This window comes from Pseudorca crassidens, chromosome 7 (assembly GCF_039906515.1).
Source record: "Pseudorca crassidens isolate mPseCra1 chromosome 7, mPseCra1.hap1, whole genome shotgun sequence".
NCBI lineage: Eukaryota > Metazoa > Chordata > Mammalia > Artiodactyla > Delphinidae > Pseudorca > Pseudorca crassidens.
In genome coordinates this window covers 103,033,439-103,050,332 of record NC_090302.1, presented here as the reverse complement: position 1 = coordinate 103,050,332, position 16,894 = coordinate 103,033,439, and the positions used below count along the sequence as shown (strand labels likewise).

At 43.9% G+C, this 16,894-nt stretch overlaps 1 protein-coding gene across 3 annotated transcripts in view; it reads right to left on the bottom strand.

The window, feature by feature from the left end:
• Positions 1-16,894, bottom strand: part of DOCK5 (dedicator of cytokinesis 5) — a 212,028-nt gene that overhangs the window by 126,192 nt on the left and 68,942 nt on the right. For 2 of the 3 annotated variants that reach the window (XM_067745180.1, XM_067745179.1), the window contains exon 3: positions 1,024-1,064. The exons of the other annotated variant lie outside the window; for it this stretch is intronic. In XM_067745180.1, coding sequence (XP_067601281.1) covers positions 1,024-1,064 — 41 coding nt within the window. The remainder of the gene's footprint in view (positions 1-1,023; positions 1,065-16,894) is intronic. 3 annotated transcript variants of the gene reach the window in all.

Below are 16,894 nucleotides of genomic sequence, written 5' to 3'. Positions count from 1 at the left end.
CTACACCTTGTGGGAAAGTGTTTTTCTGGGCCCGTAGCTCTTTTGAGACTGTGTGCTAGCATCACTCTGTACTGTGCCACAACTGAAGAGTTAAACCTGTGGATTTGTGAGGGGTTTTTTTGTTTTTGTTTTTTTTCCTTAGCTGTTGATAAATTCTGAAATGTTCCTCTCACCCCTCCCAATTCACTATTTTGCATGTGAACTAACTGTGAAATAGTACGACCCTATCCACTTTGTTCTTTTCAAAAGAAAAGTGCTGACAGGCTATGCTGTCCCAACGTGCAGTGTCACAGGAAAAGTGCTGACCTGACCTAAAATACACTGAGGGGGTATTAACCTAACTCACAGATTTTCTATAGCCTGATGATTAGCAGTTTTGGCACTGCCAAAAGGAAGCCACGAGGGTCAGTATTTTTCAAACTCTTTGCCCATGATGAGACAGCAACCCAGCACTACTATCATAAAATATAATGAAAAATCCATAAAATACTGTAAAATATATACCTAACACAAAAGTTTCCTGAAACACTACTTACCGTCTCATTCTATTCTCTATTTTTCAGTGTTGTTTTTAAAGACAATGTTGGTCATAACCCACTCTACTGATTTCAGTTTGAAAACTACTATTCTGGTTTAACCATTTTTTAATAAAGGAAAGAGTCAAGTGGAAATGGGGAGACCCTCTGGTTCTGAGATTTTGGCACTGGAACTAAAGGATAAAGGGAGAAGCCCACGTCCCCCCGCAAAACAGAGCAATGCCCCTGTGTGACCCTACAGCTCAGCTTGAGGGAACCAGTAGCAAGAAGTCCGCAGAGGCCCTACCTGGGGTGTCAAATTCACCTCCGGCCTTTATCCTTGAGTTGGCTGGTGGGAAATATGGCCAAGGGCAGAGAATCTGCTTTCAAATCTAAAGACTAGCCGTCAAAGAGAGAGCAAACTAGGTCTACAGACAGCAGATAATGGAATCAGATACGACCACACAAAACTAGCACACAGATTTCAAACTAAAACGATAAGCCATACCTTTTTAGATTTATTTTGGAGGGTATATCCTCTGTACCAACCTGTCAGGGTAGAAGAGAACACAAAACCTTTTGTTATCTGGGACAATATAAAGACATTAGCAATATACGTCCTCATCTTAGGATACTGGGATGGAATCTAGATCTACTTCAGAGCTTTATTCTCTTGATAACTAAAGGATTTAAAGTTCACTTAGAACCATGCCTCATCCCTACTCCTTTGGAGAAAGGATAGAACAACAAAAAAACAAACAAGACAGAAGGCAGCCCAACCTCTCAACACCTTAATACCTCCCAGCATTCAATGAATGTTTTTGTATAAATGAACATGAACTTTCATCCATTTACATACATTCTGAAAGTCACCTTATCCTATTACGACAGATTATACTATTAAAATAGATATTTAAAAATAATTTATATATATTCTCTCCCTCTCGCCTTCTCTCCTACTCCCACTTCCCTCCTCCCCAAGTTCCCAAGTTAAGAACCAATATTCTGGAACAATTTTAAATCGGAGTAGCAAACCTTATATGCATAAATATTTACACCTAAAAACAAACTGAAATAAATAATGAAACAACATTTTAAACAATTCTTGGCAATGCTACAATACCCCCTACAATGAAAAGATTTTATGTGTTTGCTTAACGAGGCTTTAAGTCTTTAACTTCCTTTTAAAAATTCCGATCAGTACACATATTCCTATGGATGTGTTTCCCACCCTCTACCTTGTAAAGGGAGCATACTAATCTAATCTGTCCATAAACAGATATTGTATACAAAATATTTATTGAACACCTACTATAGGTAATTCACTGTAATAATTTTCCTCATTCCCCATGCCCATGAGGCATCAGTGTGGTCATCTTGCTTAAGTAAACCCTGTTGTCCGTGGTCCAGATGTGTAAAGTAGCCATACACACACAGTGAGCAGACGCAGGCTGTAATGAAAACTTTAGGCATCATATTTCTGGACGAAACTATTATATAACTGGAAAATGTACACACACTCCCATGTTCATAGCAGCACTACTTACAATAGCCAAGACATGGAAACGACCTAAATGTCCACCAACAAATGAATGGATAAAGAAAATGTGGTACATATATACAATGGAATACTACTCAGCCATAATGCATTAACATGGATGGACCTAAAGATGATCATACTAAGTTATATGTGGAATCTAAAATACGACACAAATAAACCTATCTACGAAACAGAAACAGATTCACAGACATAGAGAACAGACCTGTGGTTGCCAAGGGGGAGGGGGAGGGGGAAGTGATGGATTGGGAGTTTGGGATTAGCAAACTACTATATAGAGAATGGATAAACAACAAGATCCTACTGTATAGCACAGGGAACTATATCCGATATCCTGTAATAAACTATAATGGAAAAGAATACAAAAAAGAACATATATAACTGAATCACTTTGCTGTAGACCAGAAGCTAACACAACATTGTAAATCAACTACACTTCTATAAAAAAATAAATTAAAAAAATATTTCAGGCAGCTGTTAACAGCATTCTAGAACTCTCTTGTAATTTGTTCTATATGAAACCATCCAACACTGGACACGCAATCTGTTTTGGATATGTTAAAGCAGAGAGTTGAATTTACCTTCTTTGAGCATGGATTTATTAATATTTTCACAAATTTTTAAACTGTCAGTATTCACACATGTTAAGGATTTTGCTATTTTTTCACCAGTTAGAATGGGGTATTATGCTGTGAACTGGTTATAGGTTTGCATCAAGGCCCATGGTTGACAAAAAGATATCTGAACAGGAAAACACTGCTCCCAATTTAAGATGCCAAAATGCACGCGAGATCCAGTTATACCCACACCAAACAATTCTCCCAGGCCTCAAGAGTCTTCACCCATCTATACACACTTGCTTGTTTCTGCTAACACATGAAAATGACTTCCGCGGGACTTCCCTGGTGGCGCAGTGGTTAAGAATCCGCCTGCCAATGCAGGGGACACGGGTTCGAGCCCTGGTCCGGGAAGATCCTACATGCCGCGGAACAGCTAAGCCCGTGTGCCACAGGTACTGAGCCTACATTCAAGAGCTCGCGAGCCACAACTACTGAGCCCACTAGCCGCAACTAATGAAGCCCGCACACCTAGAGCCCGTGCTCCGCAACAAGAGAAGCCACGGCAATGAGAAGCCCGCGCACCGCAACTAGAAAAGCCTGCGCACAGCAACAGAGACCCAACACAGACAAAAATCAAAAATAAAATAAACTTATTTTAAAAAAATAAAATGACTTTTGCGTGAATAAATGGCTTCAACTCCATCCTGGGCTGGGGAGGGGGAGGCAAGCTGAGAAACAAGACTTTAGTCTCTTCCAAGCAGTTTTCATCTCTCTATGTCCTATAAACCCAAGATGTTACAACACAGACTGGGTCCACTTTCAGAGGGGAATTTATCTGTACTTTTGTCAATAATGTTTTTGCACAGCTGTCCATCACAGAATTATACTTCCGAAACCTGTCGTTTTTGAAAACTTTTTTTTTTTTAACCTCCTAAGTCTTCTCTAGAATTGTGGTGTGTGCATAACCCCTATCTAAAGGCTCAAAATTATGACGCTGAATTTTACAAAAGTGAACGCTCATGTTCCTTGGCATTAGGTAGTAGCAGAACACTGTCTATTTCTGGAGTTTTCATCATAAACTGTCAGGACTCCATAAATTCAATAGCTTAAATGCAAGGGATTAGTAATAGTTCAAGAGTAGGTTTGCTCATTTCCACATTACCAACCAGGGTTGTGATACAAGCAAGAACATGATTTTCCAATTAATCCCAACATTTAAAGCAAGATAATTACAGTTAAATATGGTATGCTACTGAATGCATATCAGCAAGCAGCTATAACCAATGAGCTGTGTGAACCGGTCAGACTCTCAGATGCTTTCTTAAGTGAGGAAATGGTGGGGGGATGGTGAGTCCAGAGGACTAGTCTCACTTATAATTAGGTGAAATGACCATCTCAAAAAGTAAGCTTCCAGCAACCACGTGGAACATCAAAAGTGATTCTACGCTAAGGGTTGCTCTTCGGTTCAGGAAAAGTCATTTCTGTTTTCCTGGGACTGTCCCATTCCAGAATAAAAATCTGTCCTCTCCAATTTAAAAATATCAGAGAGTCTCTAATTCCAGTGTCAAAGTCGCTTACTTTACCTGGTTTCTCAGATCATCTCCATCAGCCAAGACTCCACCACCTGCTCCATTTCACCTCACCTGTCCAGATGCATCTCTGGCCACTGCCCACTTCCTGGCTCCCATAGGACAGGTCCCTTACTCGGCTCTCTGCCCCCTCTACATGCAACCATTCAACAAATATTTATCAAGCACTAGTTTAAATACCACGATGCAGTGGAGAGCAAGAGTTATCATGAAGATTACACTCTAATGTAAAATAAATACATATATATATAGCTATATGATGATCTCAGAGAATGACAGTGCTAGGAAGAAGCATTCAAGGAGAGCACATGGCAGAAAATGATTAGTAAACGTGGGACATGATGTCACATAAGGTGACCAAGGAAAGGCCACTGTGAGAAGCTAAATGGAACCAGTCATGAAAGAGGAGACAGCAACAAGAAGGTGGTCAGAGGGAGGCATGATTCTGGGTCCTGACTGCCTATTAGATTCAAAATACCGATGCCTGGGCCACATCCCCAATACTCTTGATTTAACTGAACTCACGGGGGGGCCCATGCTTCTAAAGAGTTCCCCTGGTGATGCTACCATGCACCACACACATAGGTATCATGGACCATGGAGGAACTGGGGTTTTAGCCTAAGCACAAGGGGAATCCCCTGGAAGGTTCTAAACGACATCATGCCTCACACTTTTAAAAGATCATGCTGGCTGCTCTAGAAGAATGGATTGTCGAGGTGAGACACAGTGGAGAAAGGACACCAGCGAGGAGACGGGCAGGTACAACGAAAACGGGGAGAGATACAAAGACGGAGGACCTATTTTGAATCGATAAGAGTTGCTCGTGATTTCGCTGGGACTAGCCACTAACTGGGGAAAGAAAGGCACATACTCAAGGGCACTTAGGTCTTGGGTGTAAGCAAATGAGTGGACGGTATTCTTCTTTGGTAGGAGAAGACTGAAAAAAGAAAAACACTCGGGAATCGGAGACAGAGTCAGGAGACCTATTTGGTCTTCTGCTTCCCATCCTGAACAAGGGAGCCCTGAGCTATTAGGTGGGATGATGGGGCAACTTAGGCATCTGCAAAGGTGTGGCTGGGAGGATCCACACGGGACCAGGCTGGCATGGGTTGTCAGAGCCCAAGCAGAACAAGGTGTGCAGCCATGTGAGCGTGTGGGGCTCACGTGGGGCGTTAGAGCCTGAGTGGGGTGAGGAGAAGGCCATCCACATGGGACTTGGGGCGGGGGTGGACGGCCACGGGTTATCAGAGGTGAGGAAGCCGTCCACGCGGGAGAAGGTGGTAATGAAGAGGGGGAGGGGCTACACGCAGGGGAATTGATCAAATACGCACACATATTAGAAGTAGTGGAAGCCCGGCTTTCTGCTGTCACAGCAGGGGGTTACAAGTACAGAAAGCGAAAATACTAGAATGAACCCTGTGATGCTGAGTTGGAATTGAAGGTATCCCCATGCACTCATGACTTTTAAAATGCGTAGAGAGGTCAAAATTCATAGAGGTGTTCATCTAATGTTATACACACGTGCATATTAGCCCTAGCTCTGCTGACATACCTGTTGAGTTTCTATTTTTCTGACCCAGATGCAGCTGATGGACATCTCAGAAAGAAGCCCTGGAACTGGCCCAGAGAGCATCCAGACCAAACTGAAGGCAGAGGACAGAGGATTCCATGAGGAACAAATCCAAGGAAAAAAATGGAGCTGTGAAATTATCTCCTTTTTCTGAACATATTAGAGGGAGGCAAATGATTCTGTCAGAAAGTCTGGCTATGAAATCGAGGTAGGTCCACAGAGAACCAAGAAAAAAGAAGTAACACCTCTAGAAAAACCTGGTATTCAAGAAAGGAAATGTTACCAAGGTACATGGATAGGTTCTGCTTGCTTATACCCCACGGGCATAATAATCTAAATAATAACTATCTTTAAAACAACAGGGCTTCCCTGGTGGCGCAGTGGTTGAGAGTCCGCCTGCCGATGCAGGGGACGCAGGTTCGTGCCCCGGTCCGGGAGGATCCCACATCCCGCGGAGCAGCTGGGCTCGTGAGTCATGGCCGCTGAGCCTGCGCTCCACAACGGAAGAGGCCACAACAGTGAGAGGCCCGCGTACCGCAAAAAAAATAATAAATAAATAAACAAACAAACAAAAAATTATGATATATCTATATTGGGAGAGCTCCATTAGGGACAAATAGGTATATGTGTGCTTGGTGAGGAGTATAAGAGAACAAAATCCTTACCTTCCACAAAGAGCAGTGAATAAATAAAAATAAAAATGGAAATAGCAAGTAATAGAAGCATAGTTATTTAGAAATGAAAAAGGCATATATCACAAAATTGGCTGAAGGAGCTGAAAATGGAATCAGAAACCAAGAGGAATTGGCAAAGGACTATTGTTTTTCATTATAAACTTTGTAGAAATGACTTCACTTTTAAAACTATATCATTTATGACAATGACAAAATTTTTTAAAAATACACTGCATTAAAAAAAACAACACTGCATACACTTCTTGGTAAGTCAGGGCTAGGCAAAGGCACAAAATAGGGAAAGAAAATAGATCAAGGTTGAGGGTGGCGTGGATTTGATTATAAAGGGACACGGGAGAATCTGGGGGGCCGACAGAATTGTCCCATCTCTGGATTGGGGTGGTGTTTCATGATTGCATGCATTTGTCAAAAAACCTGCTGAACTACACTCAATGGGTGAATTTTACTTAATGCAAATGATACTTTAAAAAAAAGACATGAGGGCTTCCCTGGTGGCGCAGTGGTTGAGAGTCCGCCTGCCGATGCAGGGGACACGGGTTCGTGCCCCGGTCCGGGAAGATCCCACATGCTGTGGAGCGGCTGGGCCCTTGAGCCATGGCCGCTGAGCCTGTGTGTCCGGAGCCTGTGCTCCGCAACGGGAGAGGCCACAAGAGTGAGAGGCCTGCGTACCGCAAAAAAAAAAAAGACATGAGATACCATTATACACCCACCGGAAGAGCTAAATTTAAAAAAGACTGACTGGATATGGCTAATTGGAACTCTCTTACGTTACTGGAAGTTTCTTTTAAGATTAAAGATACACATGATCTATGACCCAGAAATATCCCCACACTCCTATTTCCTCAAGATCAAAGAAAACCTGTATCTGTAAGAATACATTACGAGAATACTCATCGAAGCATTCTGAATAGCCCGAAACTGGAACCCATCAAAATGTACATCAATAGAGTATCGACAAACTGTGGATATTCATATAATAGAATATTAGTTGGCGATAAAATGGAATGAACTACAGTTATAAGCAACATCATGGGTGAACCTAAAAACCATGTTGAATAAAAGAAACCAAATACAACAGACACGCATAATTCCATTTATATAAAGTTGAAGAGGAGGCAAACTAATCAATCCGTGGTGATCTAAATTAGAACAGTAGTTGTTTTTTGGGAGTGGGAATTATATGGAAGAAGGTGACAGGGAACTTTCTGGAGCACAGGAAATATTCTATATCTTGACTGGGGTATTAGGCACATGTGGTACATTCATTTGTTAAAACTCCTTGAATTGCATACCTAAGATGAGTGCATTTCACTGTATATACATTTTACTGCCATTTCTAAAAACCATGACAAATGTACACTAGCAAATGAACATGACAAAGTATCCAACTCAAAGTGACACAGAATTCAACCATAAAGGCACTGTTCAAATATTACTGAACATTTTTGTTGGAAACTACCTTGAAACCAGTTTGAGTCACACGTGAAAAATCAGAGCTTTTACTCCAGTTTCTCCACTGCTTTTACTTTGTTCCGTGCCTCTCCAATGACAGTATTAATCTTACGCACTTTGCGCCAAAACTGATTCTGAACGAGTCCTACTATTTCCAGAAGTTCAACACACATTGGAGATTCATTTATTCATTCAACAAACAGATGCTTAGAAGAGCAAGACCTACAACCTCTCCATCCTTCTTGGTCTTGTTTTATAACAGGAAGAGAAACATATATACATGTGAACACACAAAGCTATGAATAAAGTCATTTCATAACGGGCTAAAAGTTATGAAGGAAGGAGTGACAAGGCACCCCAGTGTTCACTGCAGCACTATTTACAATAGCCAAGATGAGCCTAAATGTCCATCGACACGAGAATGGATGAAGAAGATGTGGTATTTATATACCATGGAATATTGCTCAGCCATAAAAAAAAGAACGAAATAATGCCATTTGCAGCAACACGGATGGACCTAGAAATTAGTGTACTAAGTGAGGTAAGTTAGACAGAGGAAGACAAATATATGCATGCGGAATCTAAAACAATGATGCAAATGAACTTATTTACAAAAGCAGAAACAGACTCAGACTTAGAAAACAAACTTATGGTCACCAGAGGCGAAAGGTTGGAGGGAGGGATAAATTAGGAGTTTGGGATTAACATTACATACTACTATATACAAAATAGATAACCAACAAGGGCCTACTATAGATCCCAGGGAACTCTACTCAATATTTTATAATAACCTATAAGGGAAAGGAATCTGGAAAAAAAGAATAAATACATACGTAAGTATATGTATGTTTAAATGAATCACTTTGCTGTACACCTGAAACTAACAGCACTGTAAATCAGCTATACTTCGAGTAAAAAAAAAGAAGAGTGACAAGTGGAAGTGGGGTTACTTCAGTGTATGTGGTTAGAAAATCCTCTCTGCGGACAAGCAACTGGAACTGAAGATTCACATTGCTAATGTGGTCACTCATTTATTATACATAAAAACACTTATTCAACCCCAGCTGCCAGACACTGTCTTCAAGGAGGAAGGAAATAGATCGTAAACAAATAATGAAATACAAAAGGCCCTTTTTTTTTAATAACATCTTTATTGGAGTATAATTGCTTTACAATGGTGTGTTAGTTTCTGCTGTATAACAAAGTGAGTCAGCTATAGATATACATACATCCCTATATGTCCTCCCTCTTACGTCTCCCTCCCACCCTCCCTACCCCACCCCTCTAGGTGAACACAAAGCACCGAGCTGATCTCCCTGTGCTCTGCGGCTACAAAAGGCCCTTTAATGGTAATGCTTGGAGACTGGCACACAAAGGGAGGGGTATGAGTATGCTGGACAATTACTGACCGGGACTCTGAAGATCTTTTTGAACCATAAAAGCACCATTTAGATGTGTAAGGCATGGAGCATTTTGCAAAATCTCTCCTCATTTTGCAGTCCCAGGAAAAATTTGTTTCCTCTCCGCCCCCTCCATCAATAAATTATTTTTTTATTGTGGTAAATTATACATAACATAAAATTTAACATTTTAACCATTTTTAAGTATACAGTTCATTGGCATTAAACACATTCACACTGTTGTGCGATCATAAATAAATAATTTTTGACCTCCCGGGAATTAAAGGCAAGAAACAGATAGGGAGCCGTTGTTTCTATGTACCCTCACTGTGCGTGTGTCAGGGGAGGGTCCACAGAGGAGAAGCAGGTGCTAAATCCTGTTGTTTTTTTTAAGTGTCACGGGCCTGGTAGCTCCCTGGGTGAAGCACAGTTAATGAGGCCAAGGTCAAAGTTCCATCCCTCGTGGGCCAGGTAAGCCTGTCAGGTTTCCATGGCCACAGCCTGCCCTCCCATCCCCAGTAAGTGTCCCTCGGAGAGATGGCTGAGGTCCCTCCCTCTAGGGAAGCTGAGAAGTAGCCACACTGGGTGCAAACCCCTCCCGGGACAGCCGGCTTGGTGGCTGCATCTTTATCTGAAGGCAGCACAGAGCCCTGGGGGTTCAGGATGTCCACTTTCTGAATGCAAGGACCATCTCAGTGAGGCTTTTGAAACTAAGTTCAAAGGCAGAAAGTGGAGGGATGCAAAGACAGTAAAAGACGATTCTATTCTTTTGTAACTTTTTGTGAGACAAATCAGTCATCTGGGTTAATGATCGGATCAATTTTGTGCCTTTGAGACAGGCACATCCAGTAACTGCTGGAAGTTTGAGCTCCAAAGAACTCAGAGTTCACGGAACCTTAACACCCTCACCTCAAAAAAGAGGAAACACAGGCAAGGAACTGAACAGGTTGTCCAAAGTCAAGCGGTGACTTACTAGCTAAGCTGGGGGTCAGAGCACAGGTCTCCTACTGCCCAGTTCATAGTTCGCTGCCGCCCCAGCTCCCCTGCTGGGGGGATGGGGCAAATGGGATACTTGCTCAAGGCACTGCCTCTCAGAGGAAGGAAGCTTGGCCACAGAATCCTCTCAATATAAACCCCACATGCACAAGCAGGGCAAGTCAGCAGAAAAGAAAGAGATGTGGTTTCCATCTTTTATTTCTTGAATGAACAAGGAAGAGACCTGTCTTTGCGGTACCTGGCACACAGCAGACACTCAATAAACTTCTGATGAATATATTAATGAGAGAGAGAACTCCTAGAGCTAGTGGCCATGGATGGAATAGACTGATGGAAGGTCCACTGAAGTCTGCTCCTCTGGAGTGAGATCTGACTGCAAGGTCTGAGACACCCTTCACCTCTCTCCCGGGAATCCTATGCCCAGGGCCCGAGCACCTGCCCAGGAGGCCAGAAAAGAAGAGGCAGTGCTCCTTATAAGGAAGATTCCTTGGAATCAAAAGGCCTGGGTCTCCATCCTGGTTCTGCGCTCACTAGCTCCGCGGGACTCCATTTCTTCAACTATTAATTTCAAGTAATTAAGGCTCTGATCTCTCAAACATCCTTCCACCAAAACATTCCTTTTTCCTCCCCCATTTCCTCACCTCATAAAATCTAACTCCATAGCCAACAGGCAGAGGTTTGCTCTGGTTGCCTACTATAGATGGTGATGGTAAGACTTCTCCTTTCAACCAGCACACACCTCCTCAGACAAACGGAGACACCTGGTCCAGACAGTGGACCAGCGGGAGGAGTGGATCAAAGTCACAGCCGACAGAACGGAGGGGTGACATACCCAAACGTCCCCCACAAAACTGGGAAATCTCTCTGTGACCTCACAGACGCCCCTGAAGCTAAGTGAGAGGGAAGAAAGAATTTCCTCCAGTCTAATCAACCTACGGACTCTGGTTTGCCCGTTCCCTTTCAATTTTCTAGACATGGCTTTTTCTTTCTTTCTTTCTTTTCTAAAGCAAAGTAATCCTGGCAGCTGTTCGTCCTTCTGGCTCTTGTCTCTAATTCCCCTCTTCTGTGGTCCGTTTCTCTAACTTACACAACCACTTCAAGCAAGCCAAAATGAATGGATGCAACATGTAGCTTTCTCAGTAGTAGCAATGAATTTGCTGTACCTTATTCTTCTATTGATTTTGTTATCATCACACCAATATTTGCAAGATGGATGAGAAAGGGGTACAGGTTTGTGGCTGAGGAATCATTTCATCAAGCAAGATACATTGAAGGGGACTTCCCTGGTGGCGCGGTGGTCAAGAGTCCGCCTGCCAATGCAGGGGACACGGATTCGAGCCCCGGGCTGGGAAGATCCCACATGCCGCGGAGCAACTAAGCCCGTGTGCCACAACTACTGAGCCTGCGCTCTAGAGCCCGTGTGCCACAACTACTGAACCCATGTGCCACAACTACTGAACCCCGCACGCCTAGAGCCCATGCTCCGCAACAAGAGAAGCCCGCTTGTAGCAACGAAGACCCAACGTAGCCAAAAATAAATAAATAACTAGATAGATAGATAAATTTATTTTAAAAAAAATACATTGAAGGAGCCTCACTTTTATAAGGAACTATCCTGAGCTCTGGTGGGGGGGCCTCACTCAAGGAGTTTGGGCCTCTAATAAACCCCAACTCCTGATCTGGAAGACTTCCTAATCTAATTGCTAGTAAAACAGAGACACACAGGTGAGGCGGGAGATATAAACTTGCCTGTCTAGTTAACCAGGATTTCTGGAATTTCAGCGCAGACTGCTTTTTCCATGAAACCACCTAAGCTGCCTGAGAAGGACACTGAGATTAGAGGCGAGAGATGAAGGAGGGAGGGAGGGAGGCTCCAGTAAGATAGGAAACTCATCCCCAGGCAGAGGAGCTGGAAATACGTGAGCCTTCGCTCAGAGGACGAATCAGCTGAAGTGAGGAAAGCCCTCCAGTGTGACCCCACCCTGAACCTAAGACCCCTTCCACCTGGTCCCCTAGAAACCTGCTCCAAATTCCTCCGTGGAATGCCTCTTAAAAGTGAAAGTGCGAGACTACAGCATCAGACTCCAAACATGAACCGCAGGGCCCCACTTTGTGGACCCGGACAGCCAGGGGTGAGGAGATACCGCCAAGAGTGCGATAAGACAAGCAGTGACAGAAGCAGAGGTGGAACCCAAGAGTGGTAACAGCATTAAGAGTCCTGGTGGCAAAACATTAGAAGCAAGAGGAAGAATATGAACCACGTGGGACCTGCCCAGAGCGTCAGAGCCAAAGACCACTGGGTCCGATCCACGTGCCCTATTTACTAACTCAGGTGGGAGGGCACAGCTGCGGACCCGAGCTATACAACCACAGACACGCAGGGAGGGAGAGACTGCCACGGGCTGGGGGGGGTCAGAGACATTTCCAGAGACCTCTCTGCTTATGTCATCCCAGACCCACCTGCCAGACCTAAGAGGCTTGGACAGACTGTCTGTAACGGTTGCCCACTGCCTCCGTCATGCTACCCTGGAGCGTGTGGATTGCACGAGGGCGACCAATCTCTGGCGGGGGTGGGGGGGGAGATTCTGCTCTGCTCCCCAAACACAGACATGGCTACCTGCTCGGAGGGAGCCAGCTGTTGAAAACTGGCCGGGGAGGAGGTGTGTGTGGAGGGCAAATGAGGCACCCAGCACTGGGGGTGAAGTGGGTCCCAGCACGTAGTGAGCTCGGAGGGCAGGGAGGAGACCGCTGGCCAGAGTGACTAGTTTGCATGGAAGAGCCATGGAGCGAAGTAAGTCCAGAAAGGGCTCACCCTGATACATCCGGGGTGACGGGAGACTTGTCTGATAGCCATTCAAAACGCAAAAGAACCTAACCCACTGTGGAAAACTGTCCGTTATGTCCAAAATAGAAGTGTTATTTCCTCAAAGGCCTTGGGACGTGGAAAGCACACACTCTCCTTGGATTCCATAGGACCCTGGGTGGGAATCACAGCTCTGCCATTTCATAGCTGTGTGAATGTCTTCAAGTTTCCTAACCTTGATATTCACATTTATTAAACAAGCATCAGTAACTCTGATCTCCCAGGATTGTAGGCACTGAGATGCAGTACATGAAAGCCCTTCCCTCAATGCCTGGCACGTAGAGGAATGGAAAACGCCAAAGTTGGAATGGCGAGGACCCCAGGACATAATCCAGGGAGCAGCTCCTACTCTTAGGGCCGTCATCTGCTTCCTATGCTGATGACAGTAGGAGACGCTACATGGAGTTCTCATTCATTTGTTTTCTGAGGCCTGTATCTGTGCTCTCTGGAAGGAGCAGAACCTCTCTAAATTATTATTAAATTACCGATGACAAACACAGCAGAAGGTGGAATCGTGCTGGGGGTAGCTTCTCCCCAGAGCCCTCGGGGCTGATAAGAAGACATACTTTTATTTTCCAACAGAATAAGTTCCCTGCCCCAAGAAAAGGGTAGAAAACATGACTTTAAGGGAACGAGAACAAGAAAAAGTAGAAGAAACAACTTGGGCGATAGAAAAACCATATGACAGTAGCTACAACAACCAAGAAACACGGTGCCGAACACCCCAGGGCCTGAGCAGAGACTGGATACAGCCTAAGGAGAACTCAAAGGTCACCAGAATAGGTGACTCTAAGGCCTGGTTAAACACTCAGTGGGCAATGAATCTGCCAATAACACATACTGAAGAAGAAAAAGTCCCCCTGACCCATACCCTTTGTTTCCAACCATAACAACAGATTCTTATTCCTGCATCGTGAAAACTAAACAAGCATTCAAGGTTAGGAATTTAGTGTACATTGTTCCTGTCATTTAAAAGACAGGCTACATTGCTAGGTACAGCTATTTAAAATCTATTTCATGGGTTTCCCTGGTGGCGCAGTGGTTGAGAGTCCGACTGCCGATGCAGGGGATGCAGGTTCGTGCCCCGGTCCGGGAAGATCCCACATGCAGCGGAGCGGCTGGGCCCGTGAGCCATGGCCGCTGAGCCTGCGCGTCCGGAGCCTGTGCTCCGCAACGGGAGAGGCCGCAACAGTGAGAGGCCTGCGTATCGCAAAAAAAAAAAAAAAAAATCTATTTCATTTGTCAAAGTGAAATGCACACACATTTAATACTCCTGTTCAAAAGACAATCATTGAGGATGCCTATACAGAATATATGGGTTAGACGAATAATCTTTTTTTTTTTTTTTTTTTTTTTTTTTGCGGTACACGGACCTCTCGCTGTTGTGGCGTCTCCCGTTGCAGAGCACAGGCTCCGAACGCGCAGGCTCAGCGGCCATGGCTCACGGGCCCACCCACTCCGCGGCATGTGGGATCTTCCCGGACCGGGGAACGAACCCGTGTCCCCTGCATCGGCAGTCGGACTCTCAACCACTGAGCCACCAGGGAAGCCCTAGACGAATAATCTTTAACGAGAATCTTTCCTGTCTTGCCTTGTCCTTCCCTAGGTGTAGCCTGAATTACACATGGAGGTGAGGCCAGGAAAGGCACTGACGTTCTCGAGCTTTTGTAAGACTCCTTTGTAGCACATAAGTTTTACAGGTAGCGTGTTTTCTGCTCCTACAACACTTTCTACTGAATGATTTGCCTCCGTGGGTTGAATAAAATGGGGGCGCTCTAGCAGAGGGTGAATATTTATGACGCCTAGGCCTCCTCATATGCTTTGAAAGATCATTAATTACTGACATTACCATGAGCAGAGCAGAGGCATCTAGTTATCCTTCTCTCTCCAGATACAGGCAAGAGGAGAAATATCTAATTCCAATCTGCCCTCAATCCATTTCGAACTTTGCTCTAGGCCTTTTTCTTTCCAAGAACCCTTCAGCGTCTTACCCAGTCCCAGGATGGTTTGATGGGCTATATGTTGCACTGGGGATGAGGCACTTTTGATAAAAGTTACATGCCAGTGTGTGTGCATGTGGCTGATTTGCTTTGCTGTGCAACAGAAACTAACACAGTATTGGGAAGCAATTATACTCCAATAAAGATCTATTTAAAAAAAAAGTTACATACCAAGTAATGTGAATGGCCAGCATTCAGAGGTGAGAAGACAGCCTGAGTGGGCATGTACGTGCCTGGGACGCAAGGAGCCTGCTCATCACTTTGCCGCCTCTGGACCCCTTGATCCCACCAAGATCCCTTGGAGACCAAAACCAGAGGCTTCCTCACGAGAACCTTCCTCTACAGCATCCCCAGTACGTCTCTGCTTTCAGGCTGAAATTGCCTCCTTCAGCACATGGGCCGCGGCCCAAATGGGCCAACGCCAAGTACCAGTTCACGACGAAGGAACCGAATGAAGGCTCCACTCAGAAGACGGTTCCGAACCCGATCCTAGAAGATTCTACACTTGCCTATACGCAAATAACACAAACTTTCAAGATGGAGTTTTAGAAGAACATTCGAATGTATCTCAAAAGGAAAAACAGGACAAGCCATTCTCTTTTGGATAAGATTAAACCTGAGGTGGGGGGAGGGATAAATTGGGAGATTGGGACTGACATATACACACTACTATATAAAAAATAGATAACTAATAAGGACTTACTGTATAGCACAGGGAACTCTACTCAATACTCTGTAATGACCTACATGGGAAAAGAATCTAAAAAAGAGTGAATATACGTATACGTATAACGGATTCACTTTGCTGTATATCTGAAACTAACACAACATTGTAAATCGACTATACTCTAATAAAAATTTTAAAAGATTAAACCTGAGATGAGACTTTTCACCAGCTCTACTTTTTAATTAGTTTTTTTTTTTTTGTAAACACCCTCCTACTGCCACACACATCTATGGAAAAACACATCTCGGGAACATGTGTCCCCAGGAGTAGTAGCTGACCAGCTGTCCTTAAGGTAAAGGTCAAACAGATGTGGGAAGTGACCGGCACACTCACCAAAATGCCACAAGGCCTACCTTGCGTTCAAGGCTCGAGCCAAAATGTTTGCACGCAATGCTTGTCATAAAATCCAAGCTGTTGGGCTCACTGCCATTTACGTTTGAGAAAGGCAGTTGTTCTTCTAACTAGAACACGGTGAGGTTATGGATTCTGAATTACAATAAAGTTTCAATTATCTTGACTAATGGGGTAACAAAAGTAAATGAAAGTTACAAATACATCGAATGCCTTATTTCAGCTTAAACCCGGTAAACTTTTACACATGCTGTTAAGAACTGATTTTTTTAAATCAATTTTGATTTTGTCTCTCACTAGTCTTACGGTCATTGGGCATGGCTGACCAAAGAGAGAAGGAAGTGAATAGAAAACAGGAACAATAAAGGGATGACAAGACTGCCGGGCCGACTCACCGCTGCACAGGATAATAGGAGATGACAACTTCTCAAATCAGAGAATCAGTTTTGAAAAGGTGTGATAGGACCTTACTGTATCATATGATCCAATGGAGGGTTCTTTTCCTGTTTTAATTTTATTGAAGTATAGTTGATTTACAATGTTGTGTTAATTTCTGCTGTAAAGTTATACACAAATTCTTTTTTCATATTCTTTTCCATGATGGTTTATCACAGGAT